The following is a 20,642-nucleotide window of genomic DNA, read 5'->3' on the forward strand; positions in this document are numbered from 1 at the left end:
AAACTTGGACTTATAATTTTTGGATGCTCCTATAAGTTTTATAGTCCATAAATGTTAGTAACTCAAACAAATCCTAAACCAAAATCAATCAATACTAAAGCTAATAAAAGACATTCAATTCAATTGTACTATGAATGAAAATAGTGTTGGATATCAATTTTTTAGTTTATTCATGCTTTAGATAAAATGCATAACTTATTTTTCTTTTGGTGTTTAGTCATGTAAATAATAGTATTTATTAGTCGTACTTATTTTAGCAACTTATTAGTAATTTTAAATTATGTTTGTTTTCATTATGGCTTATTAATAATATTTATTTTATGCGATTTTATTATCTTTATTATTGAATATTTTAGTACAATGCCATGACTCATCTCATATTTATGTTATTTTAAAGAAATATTTGGAGCACAAATTCTATGTTTTGTGCTATGAAGACTTTATGGAAAAAAACTCAAAAAATTCGAAAAAAACCAAGATTAAAAAAACCGACTTTTATTGGTTTGGTTTGGTCTTTAGATTTAATAATCCGATACAATTGATTTGGTTTGGTAATCAGAAAATTCGAACCAAACCGACTTATGTACAACCCTAGCTAGCACAATTCTTTTTGTATACTCATTTCAGACACTCACTATGTATACTCGTTTCATTTAATTTAATTTAATTAACGTCTGTTTCCACAGCAATGAACTAGCCAAACGCTAGCTCATTCAATGGCTCAATCTATGTGTTTTCGTGTTTGAAGTTAGAGAAAAAACTCTCAGTATAACTTCTCAAAATTTTGATTCCCTTATTAACAAGTTTGGAATTATGTCAACCAGGGACCTCGCATTTTGTTTAAGAACACCACCAACTCTTTAATTAAACGAATTTCCATAAATATGTTTTTTATACACCATCATTAATGGTTAGTGGTTTAACTAGTTATTAGACGCTATAATTTTGGAAGACAAATCCACGGATAAGGAATAAGGGAAATATATATATATATATATATATATATATATATATATATATATATATAATTTGAAGGTAAAAGTTATTGGGTTCTAGTGAACCTGTATATATTGCTTTTGGATTGGCCCCTGTTGGCGAGTATCATCCATCACTTATCGGGGAATTCAGGATCTAAAGTTAATGTTCAAAATGAATGTGATCTTTATATATTGGAATCTCCATTTTTTCCTTTGAGGAAGTCTTTCTTTTAAAAGTCACTCCCGAGGTTACATATGTCTGCCTCTCTCAATAACATACTATTTTTTATGTTCCAATTCATGTGATATTTTTTTCTTTTCTTAAACTTCGAAAAATACCATCACATAAATGGGATGGAAGAAGAAAAAAGAAATACACATACGCATGTACTATAAACACACAAAAAGAGTCTTAGGAAGTAAGGGCAAAGTATGGGGAATAGAGTGCATAGCCATTCTTAGGAGTTTGGTTGTGCTATCTTGGAACTTGTATAGCTTCTTTCTATTTCTTAATCGAGAGACGCCATTCACAGCTAGCCGACTATATGCCGCCATTGAAACTTCTTTTTTAGATTTTTTAAAAACAACCCATTCGTGCAAGCTATCAATGATCATCGTCGTTGGAATCTATCTTTGGTTTGCTTGCAATCTAGTACCAATCGATATTTTGAAGCTGTTCTATTTTAAGTCATTGGTTGTTCAAATGAAACCCTACATACATTACTCTTACGCTATATATCTTGCATGGCCATATAATGCAGACACAAGTACTTTAGTTTCATTTTGTGTGACAGTATCTTTCTTTTCAATTGATTAGTCGACTTTATATTGCATAATCTACATTGTATATAGAAACTCACACGCACCAAACTGACTACTATATATGGAGTAGTATATGTTTAGTACCTCAATCACTTAATTCTCTTATAAATTTATTGAAAACGTCACAAATTTGTTTTATAAATTCAAAATTAACTCTCCTTACTTTGAAAACTCCCTCTTAAGCATATTATTTTGTAGCTATTCCAAATTTGTTGTTTTATAGCTAACACTAATCTCCCATATAAATGCACATGAACTCCAGTATTATTATTCAAATTTTGTATTATTCTATATATCTTTATAACATTTTTTCTTGTGTTATTTGATCTGTTTTGTCATAAGGTGAGTGATGTGTTGGTCTGGGAACTCGATAAGTGTTATTTAGGGGTGAGCGTTCGGGCAATTTAGATTGGATATGAAAATTTCGATTTGGATTTTCGGTTTTCAGATTGATGAAATAACAATCCAAATCAAATCTAAATAAGCTCGGATTGGATCAAATTTTTTATGTTTGGTTTCGGATTAATCGATTTGGATATTTTGAATTTTCGTTTTGAGCTTATAAGCCGAGATGTTTCTTCTTTTTGCAAAAATTAATATCCAAATGAAGTTCTCATATAAAAATTGCCTGAAAAGTTCATCATTCTCACCATAATTATCCAAATAAAGTATTCAAGTAATGAAGTTATTATCAGAAAATGCAACAGAGATATTAATACGGCCGATAAGAAGTAGCAATAGTAAAACCATGTCCAAATAGTATTATGACAGTAATTAACTTAGTAACTAATTCTGAATAAATGAGATAAAATGTGTAGGGTATCCTGAACTTATAACTATTGGTATATGAATAATGGACTAAATATAAAATATAATTTTTTTGAATTTTTGGATATTTAAAGTACCAAATCCAATAGGCAATTTGAAATTCAAAAATTTTAAAAGTTAAATCCAAAATTCAAACCAAAATTCCAAAAAAAAATGGATTTCGATTTGGATTACGGGTTTGTCCAAACTATACCCACTCTCAGTGTTATCTATAAACTAAGGATGCAAAATTGTAGATGGTGGTTCTTGGGGATCCAATCCATTGATTTAAAGTACGTGAGATTCGCCGTAAAATGATATTATTTCTCACTTCTGTTACATTGGGAAATTAAAGCCCTTTGTTTCATTATTTAGATGTTTCTACTTGTATCATATGATAACAAATGACAGAAGCTAAAAGTCCAAGGTACGTATCAGTAGCTGACCTTCAACTATTAAATTCTCAAATATAAAAAATATACTACTATAGTTTTTTTATGAGAAATACTGATACATATGCAAGCGCAACATGCTAAATTTACAATAAAATGAAGAAGGGAATCCTTTAAACCTCGGATCTGCTGCAATATTTCAGAGCCCCATCTCTCGTTAGCCCATTAATTTTTATAATATGTTACCATACGTTATACCCATTTCGATTCATGATTTCAGATATGATAAGATAAGAGGTTTCTTTAATACTTCAACGAAATAAATTCACGTCTACCATTTTTCCAGCTTCTGTTTGCGGGCGCTCTTTTGTAAATTTTGAAGTTGGAAATTATATGTCATGCATAGAAGTCTGGAGCTGTCAGCCTTATAATTGAGACTTCTCTGGCCTCTTCCGAACATGAAGAGCTCATTTTCTAATTTTATACAATACACCAAATGATATTTCTTTCTTGATTTTCGTGACAACCAATACTATCTTTATACTTTTATAAAGGGTTTTTAGTTTTTTTCCTTAATTTAAATAATATACACCGATAAAATAAAAAAATTTACGTTATTTATTTAATTACACTGATTATAATAGATTATTACTCAACTTTGATAGTGCAAAATTTGTATATATTGATAGTGCATCGAATTAAACTCTTTTTTCTAACAGGAGATTCTCTTTTTCCCTCACTTCATTTAATTGATGATATTTTTTCTTCTTCTTTTAGTGTGTTTCCAATAACACATCCTACCCATGTTTTCACGTGGACATGGTGCATAAAAACAAAAGCACTACTGTGGGGTAGTACATTGTACGTGGTCTCATATAGCAAAATTATAAAAACTTAAAAAGGGGGAGAGTGGGAGTGGGGAGAAAGAATTAATAAATATATTATAACTACTAAATGAGTAAATAGATTGTATAGGGCATATGTAGATATGAGTGCTAGTTGCAGAAGGCGGTAGTTTTCCGTTAAATTAGCCCACAATAGAAAGCGATAGAAGAATAGAGATTGAGAAAGACACATAAAATGGCCCCATTCTCCCCTTATTGGTTTTGGTGTAAGGTCATGTGTTACTGCAAATAGGGATATCTATCTGTGTGTATGCCAGAAAAAAAAGAATAGAGTTTATAGTTTCTTTTCTTTACAATATACTATGATGTTCGAAATTATTGACCCGAATAATTTAAATTTGTATTATATAGTCTAGTAAAGAATAAAGAATCTCTTTTTGATTTTTTTATTTTCTTTTTATGGTTCAAACATGAGATATTTAATTAAGGAATTCTTTAGTGATGTTTGTGGCCTTAAGAATAGAAGGGAACGGTTGTGGCCCAGCAGTGGTCATCTGAGGATAATGGTAGTAGCCTTCATCCTCTCTGGACTACTATTAATTCAACCAATATATAGGGGGTACCACCCCATACACACCTTTCTAAATTATTTGCTTTTTTACTATTGTAGATAAGGATCAATAACATTATTTTTTGAGTCTGCAAACTTGATAATTTAACAAATTTTAATCATATGCTCCTTATATTAAGAGACCAATCTTACAAGAATGATCTCATTTCCCCTTTGCCAGTTTCTTTCCTTTAGCCTGGTACTCTTTTAACAGTCCTGACTAATGTGCCTTTGATCCATCCTTCTTAGACAAAATAAGAAAGATCATGCATTAATTAAGCATTAATACAAAAAATCATCAAATGGCATATCTTAACCAATTTCTCAATTTTGAAGGCAAATATACCAATCCATATAGCGATGTTGTGACACCAACTGCAAGTAGAGGTCCTGAGGAGTCTCTTTTGCTGAAATAAACGCATTGCTAGCTAATATGATTTTGAAGGCAACACAACTTGCAGTCATAGTTGACCCAAACTGTTTGCTAATAGTACGGACAGGAATTATTAGAAACTGTTAATTAAATAAAAGCATGAAAAAATTACTTAAAGAACAAGATACAGTTAATTATGAAAGCAAATTAGGATAATCAAGCAACATTAACTACGAAAAGGGAAAGAGTCAGTGGTCACAAAAATTCATTAGAAAGCTGAATGAAAATGAAATCAAATCTTTCCTCGATTATGTTGTCCGTTGATAGAGATAGCATGCATAGAAAATCTGCCCAGACCCCACCCCCTCCCCCCGTTTTCTCCCTGTGGTCCTCCATTTCACTATCCAAATAAATACTTATATTATGTTATCCATTTATAAGTCATGTAATTATCTTAATAGTATTAATCATTCAATTTACTTTCCTAATATTTAAAAATACTCATTTAATTACTTTCCTATTTAGGACCTTGATTTAGAAAAGTGAAAAACACATTCCTAAAATACCTACCATAAATAAATGAGAAAAACACGTTTTAGAAAAGGAATTAAAATGTTTTCAATTCCTAAAATCTTAAGTTAATTAAAAGAAAATATATATTTCAAGAAGGAATCAAATTATTTTAAATTCTAATATTTCCTATACATAAATAGAAAAGGACAATACATTAAAAGGAAACTCTTAACTACTTTTGTTATAGGAAATGTTTCGGCAACTTTGTCAAACAAAAACGTAGAATCCATTTTTTCCTTTTTTTAAAAAAAACTTTTCTATTTTCATGTTAAATTTTGAAATGTTATATTTTTACTTTGATCTATATATATAATTATGTAATCCATAAATATAATTATTTTGGAAGGGATTATGTGGAATGTGTTCTTTTAGAGTGTTCCTACTTTCTCATGTGGTGCATAAGTTAGAGTTAAATGAAAATCTTTGAGATGAGAAGAAACATAAGACTCAAAAAAAAAGAATTAAATTGGGAGTGTCTAGTTGACGGCCTACGAAGATTACTGAAATACAGATCGGTTTACCTAGATTATAAGAGTGTATGGGGTACATGCAGAATAAATTTGTTCTTTTTGTATATATTTTTATTGATTAACACGATAGACACATGCAATGCACGTACACTAAAAACTAGTTATATACAATGATTCACCCATGACTTTATAAACATCCCTTATTCTACTCCTACCAACCAAATCGGAGTACCTAATTGGGTTATTAACATAAACCTTGGTAGTTTCACATCTCCAAATATTGTGCATTAATTTAAACTCTCACCCGTAACTTTATAAACATCCATTAATAGTTACACATATCTGCAAATTTTCTGTTCAAATCTTTTTCTAATACATTAGAGCATTAGGGAGGGATATTGAAGAGGGAAATGGAAGAGTGAGAATCGAACTCGCAAGCAAACTTAGGAGATATTGTATAATAACAATAGATTGCACATATTGGTACGGCAGAGGTGGAAGGTTAAAACCGATCACTGCAGAAATGGATTTTGCTTATATGTTTCTGCAACGACCTCGAGTAAATTTTTAATAGTAACTAGGTTCACATTCAAATATTTATAGATATTTAATAAATTTTTCGAATACATTTTTATTATTTGAATAAAATTTACTGGATTCACGTGAATCCGTAAGTCAAGAGGTGGATCTACTGGGTTCTCCCTCTTTTATCTTCCCCTAATGTTATGGGAAAAAACTTTTTTTGTTAATTAGAAAAAGGTGCAACTCAAATTAATTAAATATGGAAATAAGTTAAAGCGAAAGGAATGCTATTTTTAGCAACTGACAATCCCGTAATATCTGAAATTCTGGTGTTACGGAATATACTTCAGTACATCATATGCTAACTGCTTTAATTGGTGCGTCATCAACATGCTCCAATATTAATCAGTCGTTTGATACACGATTATCATACGCGCGTCAGAGGGAGCGTTTCTCTAACTTTCAGGTACCAAACACCAATCGCACGGAATTTTGAAACCCCGTTTTCCGCCTTTTTGGGCTGGTGTCCACGTCATCCCCCTGACATGTCACCTTTGACGGGTCCATTGATTGACACGTATCAGTGGAAGACCAATTGTATCACACTGTTCTCACACTTTGCGTTCTTGCGGGACAGTCTCACGTGGTTGGTCCTGTCTCCTCAGGCCCACCTACCATGGCCCATTTTGGTGTGGTTACGTTCCATAGCTCTCGCACCTAGTTAAAAGTTGAGCTGAATTAAAACTATTTTCCTCGAGTATAAGAGTAGTGGATACGTTTATTTATTTATTTATCATCTATCTGGTTTCTCTTTTGTAGACTGTATTCTTCTTGTAATTGAAATATTTTTGTCATATAACTTGTATCAGGACTCAAATCTAACATTATGTCAACTCTAATATCTTGTTGAACCAGGCAAGGATCAGAGCCCGATCCACAAGTTAAACTTTATGGGTTCAACCTTTAAGGTTTTTAATATTGAACCATTATATTTTTAAAATTATGGGTTCATATCTAATATTTTTACAATTTTAATAAAATTTTACACAAAAAATCTTTTACTCAGTATCGAAAATTATGAGTTCAATTGAATCCGTAAATAGCACACTACATCTGCCCCTCACAAGAATAATGGTACTATCTTTATTACTTTTTATTTGACACACTTTTCTTTTTGATTTGTTTTTTAAAAATTATACTTTCTTATCTGAAAACTTCTGTAATGACATACTCTTATAACCATAATATATTTTAATATGTTTAAGAATAGAAATTTTAAGAGTAATTTTTAAATGTGTCCCAGAAAAGTAAATACAATTCCGCATCTCCCCCTCTCATATTTTTCGTAATAGGCTCACCTCTCCTATTCGGCAACCTTTTCTCAAATTTATATATACCCCACTTTCCTTATACCTTTAACCTTCACGCATTCTTCCACATTCTCTCTCTCACCATACAAGAGAAGGAAAAAAGAAGAAAAAAGAAAGAATCCCATTTCTTCTATTCAAGAAGCTGTGCATTCATAGTACTTGAGGAGAAAGAAAGAGGGAGTTGGTTCAAGAGGACGTAACAAGGAAGGAACGAGTTAGGAAGCTACCTAATATTTTTCTAGTACAATTTTGAACCGCCTTTTGTTACTTTCCGCAAAGCAAAACAAAGGACAGTAGCATTTTAGCAGCTTTTGGAAGTCCCTTTTTTCTTACTCTTTTTGAAAAAAGGATCTCTATTATTAATGAATATTGCATTACCAGAAATGTTACACAGTATCACTGGCAATGGAGGAAATGGAAGCTCAGAAATGAGCGTGCTTGAACGACAACGAGCGAGAATGAAATGGCAGCAAGAACAGCTGCAGCAACAAGAAATGATGAGTTATTTTGATGGACAAAATGATCAACAACTGATGAATTTTTATTCTCAAACAGCTGGAGCTCAACAGTTTCATGGTCAGATCAACAATGTAAACGACGAGAGTCTTAATGAGCTTGTGACTCGGGCAATTAAACCGGACCCCTGTTTAGAGAACAATTGGACCATTGGTACTGATGGTTTAGGCTATGTTCCCACTGGGGTTGGATATGGAGGAACTACACCACAATTGGGATTGAATTATGCCATTTCCAGAACCACAAGTTGCCCACCTAACATGGCGGATAACGCTGTGTCTGATGGTAAAGCCAAAGAGAGTATGATGAGTTCTAATAGAGGAAGAGAGAGCTTCAAGAAGAGGAAAGCAGATAAGAATCAACATCTCAAGGTATGTTCAACTCCAACTGAAATTGTTCCTCTGCCCTGTCTATGTTTAGTCCCTGCATTTCAATGAGGTTGAGACACAATATAATTAAGTAATTAAAGGTTTGCTCTTTCTAAGAGTTTAAACTTACGCACGATGGTCACATAATTCAATAGTTGCAACTGTCCTGTAATCTAACAATTGGTGGACATTTTTCAGGAGCTTGCTGAAGAGGAAACCAAAGACAAGAAAATGAAAGAATGCATAGAGGAAGGAGATTCCAAGGTAACAACAGAGAAATACAACAACAGAAGGAGCACCAATAACAGTAACAACAGTAAGGAATCTTCTGAATCTTCAAAGGAGAAGTCCAAAATTACTGAAGATAAAAAGCCTGACTATATTCATGTCAGAGCACGTCGGGGTCAAGCCACTGATAGCCACAGTTTAGCTGAACGAGTGAGTTATAGATTTGGTCCAAGTGTTTTTTACTACATATTAATATTTTAATCCAGTGCACAACTTAACCAGCAACTTAATTCATATTTTTGGCAGGTAAGAAGGGAAAAGATTAGTGAGAGAATGAGATTTCTACAAGATTTAGTACCAGGATGTAACAAGATCACAGGGAAAGCAGGAATGCTTGATGAAATAATCAATTATGTCCAGTCTCTCCAAAGACAAGTAGAGGTAAAAAAAAATCAAGAAAAATAGTGCCTTCCATATTTGCTATTGTTGCTAGAAATATTATGATTTGAGATTCTATATTTGATAATTCAATATCATGACAGTTCCTATCCATGAAACTGGCTGCTGTTAATCCAAGGCTTGATATCGAGATAGACAATTTCTTCAACAAAGATGTAAGGGAACATATCAAGAAATTATTTCGTTCTTAGCGTAAAAACATGTTCTTATTTCACATTTTATTTCTTCAGATATTTGCAACTAGCACGGCTAATTTTCCTACGGTGGGAGCTGGAACATCATCTGAAATGCTTAGTATGGCTCAACGCCAGTTCAATTCATTGCAGCAAATAGTGTCAAGTTCTGGATTCGAAATGGGTATTCTAAATCTTAGCGAAATGGCTCTACGTAGAACCACTAGCGCACCTGTATCAATCCCTGAAATATTTCTTGACTCATCCAATATCAATGTAATTATTCGAACCTATCTTAGTCAATAAACTGTTAATTTCCCTTTTTCTTTCAATTTGTTTAACGAAAGTACCATTCAAAAATACAGCAAGTTCAGAGCTTTCCAACTTGGGACACTGACTTAGATAACATGTATGCAATGGATCTTCAACAAGGAAGATCAGCACAGTTTCTTCCCCATCCGTCTACAGGTATGCACAAGTGACATGTCTAGTCGATATTTCTATCATGTCTATGATAATTCAACAAAAAAAGATTAAAAATCATTTAAAGTGGGTGATACTTTCCATGTTAGAGACTCAGAACCTATCATATTGCTTTGAGAATAGTTGGGACCTCTTTGATTTATACTCCTGTTGAAAAAGGTTGCTGATTAGGTATCTTCCCTTTTTTTCCTGTCTTCCACTTTAAATGATCAAAACTATGTTACTTTTGCACGGCAAAAAATTCCCAAAGTAGTTGATTGACAGGCAAGATGTAACTATCCAACACAAATGAACAGTTATTATTCAACTACATTATTAAGACTTACGAGTTCTGGGAGGGCCGTCTTTCCTTTTTTCTTTTTTTGACAATGGTAGTCTCTTGGCTACGTCCACCTCAACTATTCCACCAAGTATTGCCTACTCCCCAACTTAGTGTTCTTTCCGCTACTGAAATTTGAACCTTGGTCTCTCATAGGAGGGCCCTATGCCCATATCTTTCTCAGCTACAATACTTATCTGAAAAGGGACCGCGGTATCACTTACCGCAACACTTATCTTTAGTTTAACACTAAAACAATAGAAATTAGGCTTCTGTACAAGTGTTGAAGCTAAAAACTATTGATTGTTGTGCAGGTTTTGTTGAAGCTGGAAATGACCTGAAGATGGGAATGTGACCTTACAGTTCTAAACATTCAAGATCATTGAATGACTTCACCTCAGATGTCATGGATCCTGATTCTTTTTTCCAAGTACATAACATAGTATATTATGTATGTAAATGTTGCAGTTCAAGAGTATCAAAGCAATACTATGACACTGTTCACTGGAAACCTTATCTTCTCTAGCAATTAATCAAACTGCAATTGGAGCCAACTATGCCCAAGATATCCAGTATAAATTAGCTAAAAACAAAGTAGAAATCTGGCTAATTCTATATACATAAATCTAATTTTCATCTATATATAAAGGTAAACAAAAGCAACTACTGAAGAGAAAAATAAAAGAAAAGGCATCTCAACAGGAGCAAAATTTGTTCCTTTTTTTTTTCTCTCTCTTTTGATAACCGAGAAATCCCCGTGATAACCGAGAAATCCCCGAAAGCTAGTGGCAAGTGCAAAATTTAGTCCACCTCAATAATTCATATTTTATAAATTAAAATCTTTAGTAATTTATAAAGTATTAATTAAGACAATTTGTGAGTACAATATCTATATTACCCAATAATCAATAGGTATTTAAGAGAATTCCTTTAGATTATATACCTACCAGATTTAAGAAAATGCATGATTAAGTTCTCATCATAAGATACATATGTTCTAATATTCTAAGATTAAGTTCTCTTCATAAGCTACCTATATTTATCTAATTTACGGTAACTTGATTTAATGATGAATGAAGCATTCATATAGCCAACCCGACTTGTTCGAGATTGAGGCATGGTTCTTGTTGCAGTATGGTAACTTATGGTTGTAATCAATCAAGATATCATATTAATTTTCCATTTTACTGTCAGTTGTAAAGTACAAATTAAACTCCATAAAATTTAATGGAAATCCATCATAATAAAGTTGTTAGTAAATATGCTTAGAAGCTGGTTGATTCTAATATATTAGGAAACACAATATTTTGTAGTTAGAGTAGTAGAGAAAATTCTATCCCAAAGATTGATTATTAAGGGTCATACTCATCAAGTGGCACAAGCTGATACTCTGTTGACTATAACCTGAGTGGTAATATTGAGCAGCCCATGAGAATACTAAAAGGAAGCAAACAAATAAACCATAGTGGCTAGCTTAGTTGCCTTTTGGACAGAATAAGACATGTCGATTAAGACCTGGAAAATTAATAAAGGGAGAAGCCTTTTTCTTTTTCAAAATAATTGGTGATGTTGAGACATCTGAATTAGATATTAGGATTCATGCTTTCTCCATAGAGAAAAAAACAGATTAGCGCCTAATCATATGGCAGCTCATGTTTTTGTCACACAATTAGAATAAATTTTGTAGATAGAACAACATTACATTTCACATCAGTCTTTAAATATTGTTTTAATCATTTGAACAAAGAAAGGAAAAAAGAGGGATAAGTAGCTTACGTGATTTATAAGGGACTAAAAGTTTGTTATAATCATATATCCAAATTCCACTGAGGGCAACATAGAGTAAATAACATACTGGTGGCTTTGAATTGGAAAAGATGGATTTTTGTGGATTATCATTAAGACATCAACCAAACTCATATTAGTGACTACTTGTCATGTAATCTAACTCAGTACTCCTTCCCTCCAGTGAGGGAGTATCTTTTTCCTTGTATTCTTTATTCTTTTTTTTTATGATTTCATTTTTCCTTTTTTTTTTTTGTTTTTTTTTTTTTGTGGGGGGGGGGGGGGGGGGTAGGGTAACAAGCTTGCAAGAGTTCGTTATTGCTTTTCATCTCTCAGTCAGCACTATAGAATATATAGTTCCATTATGCTCTGGAGGGCATCTTTCCATTGTTAATGGTTCAAAGCAAACCAGATGCATTTATCCGAGTCTGGGCAGCACCACTATTGGGCCTAGTCTATGTCATCTTTTGCCTTTCACCATTATTTCTCTGTTCCAACATCTGCTTACCTTCATTTTCAATGAGCAAAGACGGACCTGGCCTCTTCTACAGACAAAACCTACAGGATTCTTCTTGTCGGAATAGATGCTGAAAGATGGTTTTGCTTGTTGTCTTTCTGGACCCACTAAGGTTACAAAGCAATTCCTTCAATATTAATCAAAATCTTCGTAATTATTGTTTCCTAAAAATCCAAGAAGGTTGTCGAAATATGTGGTGTGTAGTACAGCAACCTTGAGCCAACATTTCTACATAGCACTTTATGTTTATGACCTTTCCCAAGCTCTCAATTTCTTAAAGAATTCCTCTAGAATCCATGGACAACTGAAGAACTTGCATCTCTACGTTCAATAGCCTGGTACACGAAGCATCTCGCGTTCATGCAGGTGTAGGGAAAGGCCGCACCCTAAGGGACTGTGATGTAGCCAGTCTACCCTAATGCAATCGTCAGTGCTTGATTGCACGGCTCAAACCCGTGACCTATAGGTCACACGAAGATAACTTTACTGTTGGTCCAAGGCTCCCCTTCAATTACTCTATTTAATTCAGGTTCCTTCTGATTGAGCTAGACAAATAGATCTTATTTTATGTTTTCCTGCTTATATGATTCTTGCGGCAAGAAGTGATGCATTACATCTTTGTGACAGAAATTGTTAAAGTAAATCAGCACAAATGGTATGCCTTCTATCTCTTAGGAACAATGTTCAATGTGTAAATGGATGAGTTTTTTCACTGCGTTCAGCAACTATTCACAATATAAATTGGTATTATGTACAAACAAACTTAAATACTGAATACATAAAATAGACACAATTTAAAACAAGATAAAAATACTTTACATCAATGAAAACATAATATAAGCATAGGCATTTAAAGGAAGAACCTGCCACCAGTAATACAGCTGTTTCCACTGTCTCACACCAAGTAGCATTCCTTGGATGGGCACCACTTCAGATAAGTTTCTCAAACTTTGCAAGTCCCATTAAATCACAGATTCTTCCCCAGCCTCTGTTTTGGCAATAGATTGAACTAGTTTAGATTTTTGCAACTATTTGATTTCATAAAAGAAACATGGAACCAAAGCTAATGAGCGTGATAGTGTAAAGTGTAAACATTATAGCTTTTCCAGGAACTATTATTATGGGTGCTATCTTGCAGTTGTGTAAACAATACTCACCGACACTTCCTTGCATTACACTATGATCACGCTTGCATACACTGGGGAGAGAGAGCGAGAGACCTTTGGATTAAGCTACGTCCCCTGGTTCTACCACATCTGAAGGCTTCAACCTTTCTGCTTCCTTGTAAATAACCTTTCCGTCATCTCCTTCCACAATCCTGGCCACTGTCTTCACCTATTTCAACATGGATCCCAAAAGATTATTGAGTTTACTACGTTATCAATGCCTAGAGATTATACCGATGGAACCAAAACTATATTGATTACTGGTGTATATGAGGTCAAGCTCAATAAATCCAACAATAACATAAGTACTAACAAACTTCTACAGGATATTACCTTACATATCTTATTTCAAAGTTTAAAGGCTTTAAAGTGAAAAAAAGGGACAAGGGAATTGTGTTCAATAGTAGAAGTGGGAATACAGATGTTGCACTAGTTACATATGACAGGGGAATAACTAATACAGTTAGATACAAGCTTATTTATAAATAATAGTCACCACATGTGCTAGCAACTAAAACGTGCATACTTTCCAATCGTCAACAACAACAAACCCAGTGTAATCCCAATCGTCAACAAAAATATAAAAGAAAATGTAGAGAAAAACTCCTGATGATACTGTTGCATAACATAAAAACGGGCATAGAAATAGCGTATCATGCATGAAATAACTAAAAATTTAGAAAATTAACGATATGTGCATCATTCAGGCAACAGTTAGATAAATTTCGGGAAATCTTTAAGACCTTAGGACCACCTATCAGTCAGGGGCAGAAACCTCAGTGGACTAGCATTGATTCTCAATGATAACAATGAACAACAAACTGAGAATTGCGACTTCTATAACTTCATCTTAATTATGCCCAACTGGACATTGCAAGTTCCACATTTTCATATGAAAATGCCTTCCTCCACAACTTTAGACTACACTGGATCCCCCCAAAAAAAGCCTAAGTGGAAAGGTGCATACCAAAGACAATAGTGCACTCTCTCAGCCTCAATTCGTCTACTTTCATCCATACTTATCGATTATAAGGATGTGCATCAACTCAATCAAGTTGTGCATTGATATAACACTTTATGCTGCAATACTTGTCTTAACCACCAAAAGAATAACTAATGACGGGTAAGCTTTCATTGCCATGATAGTATACAGGAACCAATCATAGAATGCCTTATTAAGAGAGAAGTTGCAAAGTAAAATTCACACGATTATACAACAGCATGTCCTTCAGGTTAACTATATATTAGCCACGTATCATAAACTATATTTGCTGCTTAAGTACCACATTCAAAGCGAAGAGTAACTCTTCATACATTCGAATATTGGTTCTTAGACATGTAAGGAATTGACTAACTGTGGGTGTAGTCAGTCGGTTAAGTTAACTAGATTTAGTTAGAATTAGTTATGATTCGTCTTTAGCATAAATAGCTGGATATTTGTTCATTGTAATTAGTTAGCTCGTTTGATCAATACACAGATACAGAACTTGCTTCCTCACGCTTCTCTCATTTTCTATTCTCAATGTTGTTCAATCGAGCTGCTCAGTTCATCAATTTGGTGAAAGTTAACAAGCAGTGGCGGAGCCACATTGAAGCAAGGGGTGTTTCGCCAGAAAATTACACTATTTTACTAGATACTTTTTTTTATTTTATGTATATTTACTATATGTTGACTCCCCTTGACTTTTTGATGTATCTAATTATTTATATTTTGATACCCCTTGATGAAAATTCTGGATCCGTCACTGTTAACAAGACAAAACATTTATTTCTAAATGCTTAAATGATTACATCAGGCAAAAAGACAAGCGACAATCAGAATGACATTACTCAAATTTTGTAATAAAAGATTTTCCAACAATGTGTTTAACTTCTAGTATTAGTCGCCAGCAAGGGAGAAAAGGATCGCAGGTGAGTAGGAAATTCCACCCCTTTGATAAAATTGCCGATCAAACTAATAAAATATCCTTAAAAAGCCAAAATATGGCCTTGAATGCTGCAAACACAAATTATGGTGGTCTAGCTGAATAGATATTATATTAAATAGCAGAAAAAGCTTGCACCAGATTGTGAAAATGTCATACATGAGATCTCATGGCAGCTACTCAAATTCTGGATTTATGAAAAGTATAAACCAAAAACAGTGAGCAACAGGTTGGGTACCTAACTAGTAATTGCCCCTACATCAACTCGTACTTATACATTCTAATTTTTATAAATTTATCCTTTGCTAAAGCTCCAAAGTAGATGAAAACCAACTCTCTCACACTCAGCCTAATTAATGGTAGATGCTATGTAAAATTACATGCACATTAGACAAACTCATCAAACCATTTGAATCATGGTTTTAGTAAGCAGAATAAAGCTGTGTATGAGGAGAGTAAAGCTATGTATGAGGAACTAAAGGTAAGACCACGAAACAAAATTCAATTGAAACATATCAAAGTTCAGTCCTGATAATCATTCATGTACATTTCCTCCAATAAATTATTCCTTACTCATCGAACCAGAAAAGGAACCATTGTTTCTTATCCTAATTGCCAACGGTCCTTGAAGGTTCATTTTTTTTAAAAAACTCAGCATATATCTTCCATGATGCGCAAAAAAGATGACTTATCTTTAATCTAGTGAGAGCCTTTAAATGTGAAGTAGTTCAATTTTTGCCAGCTAATACTATCGCAATATGTAACCATGCCTTAGTCATTACAACCATGATTTATAAGAGAAGTATACCAATTTAAAATTCGCATGAGAAATGCATGTCTAGGATGATTAAAGTTTTTGACTAATTGCAAATATTAATTTTCAATAGTATTATGCTAATCATTTTTTATCATATATGACCATAAAATCAATACCAGATTAGATAAAACTTAACATAGGCCGGGGTGTTATTGGTAACAAATCTTAATCCAATTAAAAACCAAATTAACTGGTAATATTTTAATAATACTGTACATGCAGATTTTAATATATTAATCTAACATCAGATAATAAATAACGCAAAGATTATTAATCACAGCTTAATTCTTAAAGCAACAAAAAAAAAAACAGAGAGAAAATACTGACCAGAGCAACCTCTAAAGCTTCGACAGCAAGCTTCTCCATGAGTGCCTGTGTACTCTCATAGACAATCTCATTTCTCAGACCTAAAAAAATTAGAACAATTTGAGCTGTAGAATACTGGTTCAAAGGGAAATTAAGGATGTGGATATAACAGAAGACGGCGCGAACGAGATGAAGTGTATCGACGAGACGGCAAAGGTGAGCCCAATCAAAAGCGTGTTTGCTGTTAAGACCGTGAATCTATTGTAATGAGTATATCTCGGTCACGTCGTTGTTCAGCCGGTTTCTCTTTCGAGTTCCGGCTCCGGCACTAGGGGTATGATGACAGGAAACTTCACTTCTCTCCAATTGTACTCTTCTTCTTCTTCCATAACCGTTTACATGACTTTGTTGCATCTTCAGTTTTGCAATTTGTGTCAGATCGTGTTTGGATTGTTCCATTTTTGCCAATTCGAATACGGAATATGTATATACTCTTTCATTCTCAGTTTAGCTGAACCTATTTTACGGATAATCGCTTAATGCATGAATATTTTGATATATATTCCTCACATTTTGTTCATTTCTTAAACGATTTGAGATGCTTAATATGATTATTTATGTTAAATTTTGGTATTTCTATGGGTAGGAATCATTAGTATGTAATTTGGGACGAAAGGGCGCGAATTGGAGCGAAATCGAAATAAAAAGGCAAAAAATAAAATTTAAGGGCCACAGCAAGCGTGGGGCGCTGGTTGTGGCGCAATTTACAGCAGCTAAAATATTTGAGCGCCAGGGCCAGTCGCTGCCCTGAACGCTAAAAAACGTGAACATGTCCTATTTCGACCGGGACTCGATTATTTCGACCCCAAGATACCTCCAACTCATATAAAAGCCAACCTAAACCTATTTTAAAGAGAGGAGGACGTTTTTGAGAGGAAAACACAAGCACAGAGCCGCCGTGGAGGCCGAAATTCATCAAGTTCCATCTTTCTCCTACCAAACTTAGTAATTTTTATGTTTCTTTGTATGATTTGTTGTTTGGCTACCATATCTATGTGGAGCTAAACTTCACGTTCTAGGGTTGTGGTTCTTTCATGACTATTGTTATTCGGATATTGATTTTGCCTTTTTGATTTATTATATTAGTTTATTTATTCAATCTTGCGCTTAATTATTTAATTGCTTGATCATCAATTGAATACTATTTACGAATCTAGAATTGAACTCGAAAGTTGGAATTCTAGATTGCATATAGGATTCAGTAGAGCAAGTTCTTGAACTCGGGTATCGGGGAACGGATTTGTGGTTAGGATAGAGATATACCTAATTGGCTTGCTTGGTTGATTTACAGGAATTATAAATGCGTTCTTGTTGATTCTAACTCCATAGACATATAGGCGTTAGGTTAGCTTGAATAGGTGAGCAAGAACTCGACAGATTCTTATGAGCAATATTAACCATGTCTACCAATAAGCTAGATAAATTAGTCGGTCAATTCAATTAAAGAATACAATAGGATTGTTAGATAGCCCATAACCCTATATCGTTTTCATTACATTGATATCATAAAAATCTGCTCTTTCTCTGTTCAAAGTTCATTATTTATATTTTTTTATTTAATTAGTTTAGAATTAAATATTTTTAGGTTTAATTCTTGTATAGATAATTAGGATAGTCTAATTTAGTTAATAGTTAATCACAAGTTCTCGTGGGTTCAACATCCGACTTTTAGTCACTTTATTACTTGACGACCGCATATACTTGCGTGTGCGTTTGGCCGCAACAAGTTTTTGGCAACTTTTGAACTTCCCTTTTGCTTTGCATCTTTTGAAATTCCTTTTGCTTTGTCTCTTTCTTTTGGACTATTTTTCCTATGACTGTTGTTGTGTGTTGTGATACTAATATTGTCTCATTTTTATCTTTTTGTCCTTTTGTCTTTTTGTTTTTTGAGCCGAGGGTCATTCAGAAACATCCTCTCTACTCCTTTGGATTAGGGGTAAGGTCAGCATACACACTACCCTCCTCAGACCCCATTAATGGGATTTTACTGGATTATTGTTGTTGTTGTTGTTGTTGTTGTATACTTTGTATAGCTATAAATCACTAAATAAAGATAAATTATTTTCAAATAAGTAAATGGTTCATTCTTTTTTGCACGATCTAAAGAGGAAATAAATTCACATAAATTGAAATGGAGAGAGTATGCGTTTGGTAAGAAGGAAAATAAAAAATATTTTTTAATTTTCTCATGTTTGATTGGGTTAAATATTTTAGAAAATATTTCCTCGTCAACTCATTTTTTTTTCAATTGGAGAAAAATATTTTCCCTATCTAGAGAAGAAAAAATATTTTTCAAAACTCATTTTTAACCTTCCTCACCCTATCACTCATCCCCAACCCACCCCGCCCCCACCTCACCCTACCCAAAGCCGGGACAGCTTTCACCCCAAACCTCCATCCAAAATAGAAATATTATTAATGATATATTTTTATGTTATAGATAGAATACTTTTTTTATTTCAACAAATGCGTATTTTTCTTTTCATGATATAAAAAATAATTCATTTTAACAAAAAAGTATTTTCTTTTCTTGAGCCCGGGTACTCCATCTACCAAAAAAAATGATTGAAATAGAACAAAAAATAAGAAAAAATTTTTTCTTTCATTTTAACAAAATAATGTAGTAAAAAGTATTTTCTTTCACTTCAACAAAAAAAAAGTTTGTTTTCATGACGTAGCAAAAGTATTTTCTTTCATTTCAACAAAATGAATATTTTCTTTTCATGATATAGAAAAAATATTTTCTTTTATTTCAACAAAATAAGTAATTTATTTTCATGTTGTAAAAAGAGTACTTTATTTTTTAACAAAAAAAGAGTATTTTCTTTTCAGTTAAGGAGTACATATTTCAATATTATTTTTGCGTAAAAAGTAATGTATCACATTAGTTCCTTTGAGTTTGTGTGAATTTTTAGAAGAATAATTAAATTTTTGAACAAAAATAGAGTTCTGAAAATGTTGGGTATTTATAGGGGATGGGAGGAGAGCACAAGAAACATGGGGACTTGGGAAAGGAGTTGAGTGAGGAAAGTAACATAAAAAAAAAGTTTTCAAAAAAATATTTTCTAGTCTCTAACCAAATATTAGAAAAAAAATTTCAAATTTTTTTTTTTACTTACCAACCAAACAAAGGAAAATAAGTCATAAAAACACTCATTTTCTAGGAAACATTTTCCTCCTACCAAACACACGCAAAGTAATCACATTTTAAAAGGAAGGCATAGCCGGCATATTTGAATTTCCGCGGTGTTGAATTAAAAGGTTGCGCCATTGCGAAAGCTGGATGGTGCCCGGGTTTTATTACTCCCTTTTAGTTCCAAAGTGAAGGGTTTAAGAAAGAAATAAATTCTTTTAAAATTTGTGATAATAAATATTTATATGGTTATAATATTTTTAAAATTTTATTATGTGATTATAAAAACCTATCATTTTAGAGTAAAATAAAAATGTTAAGTTAGTGTTTTCAAATTTTGAAGATTAATATTCTCTTCTGACGGACTAAAAAGAAAATATTGCTACATAAATAAAATAAAAAAATATTATTTTTAATACTTTTCCTTCACTTTCAGCCTTTATATGTTTAAACTTAAAAGAGCACTTTAATTTATCTGTTGTTACTTTTTTTTTTAAAATTGCGATGATATATATAACAACTAAAAATACATTAATTTATAATTAAATAAGATATTAACACTCAAGACGAGAAAAGATGAATTGAAATTTCCGCAGATAAAAAATGTTAAAGTAATTTCTTCTAAT

The 20,642-nt window shown here is 32.9% G+C and overlaps 1 protein-coding gene and 1 long non-coding RNA gene across 3 annotated transcripts; one reads left to right on the forward strand and one right to left on the reverse strand.

Annotated features, from left to right (window-relative positions):
* Nucleotides 1–7,821: 7,821 nt before the first annotated feature.
* LOC104084797 (transcription factor bHLH63-like) lies at nucleotides 7,822–10,818 on the forward strand. Its single transcript, XM_009588746.4, has 7 exons — nucleotides 7,822–8,648; nucleotides 8,844–9,083; nucleotides 9,180–9,314; nucleotides 9,416–9,487; nucleotides 9,563–9,781; nucleotides 9,871–9,973; nucleotides 10,622–10,818. Exons 1-7 carry the CDS (start codon nucleotides 8,124–8,126, stop codon nucleotides 10,660–10,662), a joined length of 1,335 nt encoding a protein of 444 aa, XP_009587041.1. The 5' UTR covers nucleotides 7,822–8,123; the 3' UTR covers nucleotides 10,663–10,818.
* Nucleotides 10,819–13,297: 2,479 nt separating this feature from the next.
* On the reverse strand, nucleotides 13,298–17,393 carry LOC104084798 (uncharacterized). Of its 2 annotated transcripts, XR_683687.4 has the most exons (3): nucleotides 16,845–17,393; nucleotides 13,767–13,944; nucleotides 13,298–13,597 (listed from the first exon to the last, which is right to left on the reverse strand). It is a non-coding gene; the product is annotated as an uncharacterized lncRNA (long non-coding RNA). The 2 variants fall into 2 exon arrangements; XR_001967034.3 differs by lacking the exon at nucleotides 13,767–13,944.
* Between the last annotated feature and the right edge of the window lie 3,249 nt (nucleotides 17,394–20,642).

This window comes from Nicotiana tomentosiformis, chromosome 1 (assembly GCF_000390325.3).
Source record: "Nicotiana tomentosiformis chromosome 1, ASM39032v3, whole genome shotgun sequence".
NCBI lineage: Eukaryota > Viridiplantae > Streptophyta > Magnoliopsida > Solanales > Solanaceae > Nicotiana > Nicotiana tomentosiformis.

Bases quoted from the DNA above. Each gene is read 5' to 3' on its own strand.
- LOC104084797 (XM_009588746.4), top strand. From the start codon at position 8,124: ATGAATATTGCATTACCAGAAATGTTACACAGTATCACTGGCAATGGA. The intron at 8,649-8,843 runs GTATGTTCAACT...GACATTTTTCAG, and splicing joins ATAAGAATCAACATCTCAAG to GAGCTTGCTGAAGAGGAAAC. The intron at 9,782-9,870 runs GTAATTATTCGA...TCAAAAATACAG, and splicing joins TTGACTCATCCAATATCAAT to CAAGTTCAGAGCTTTCCAAC.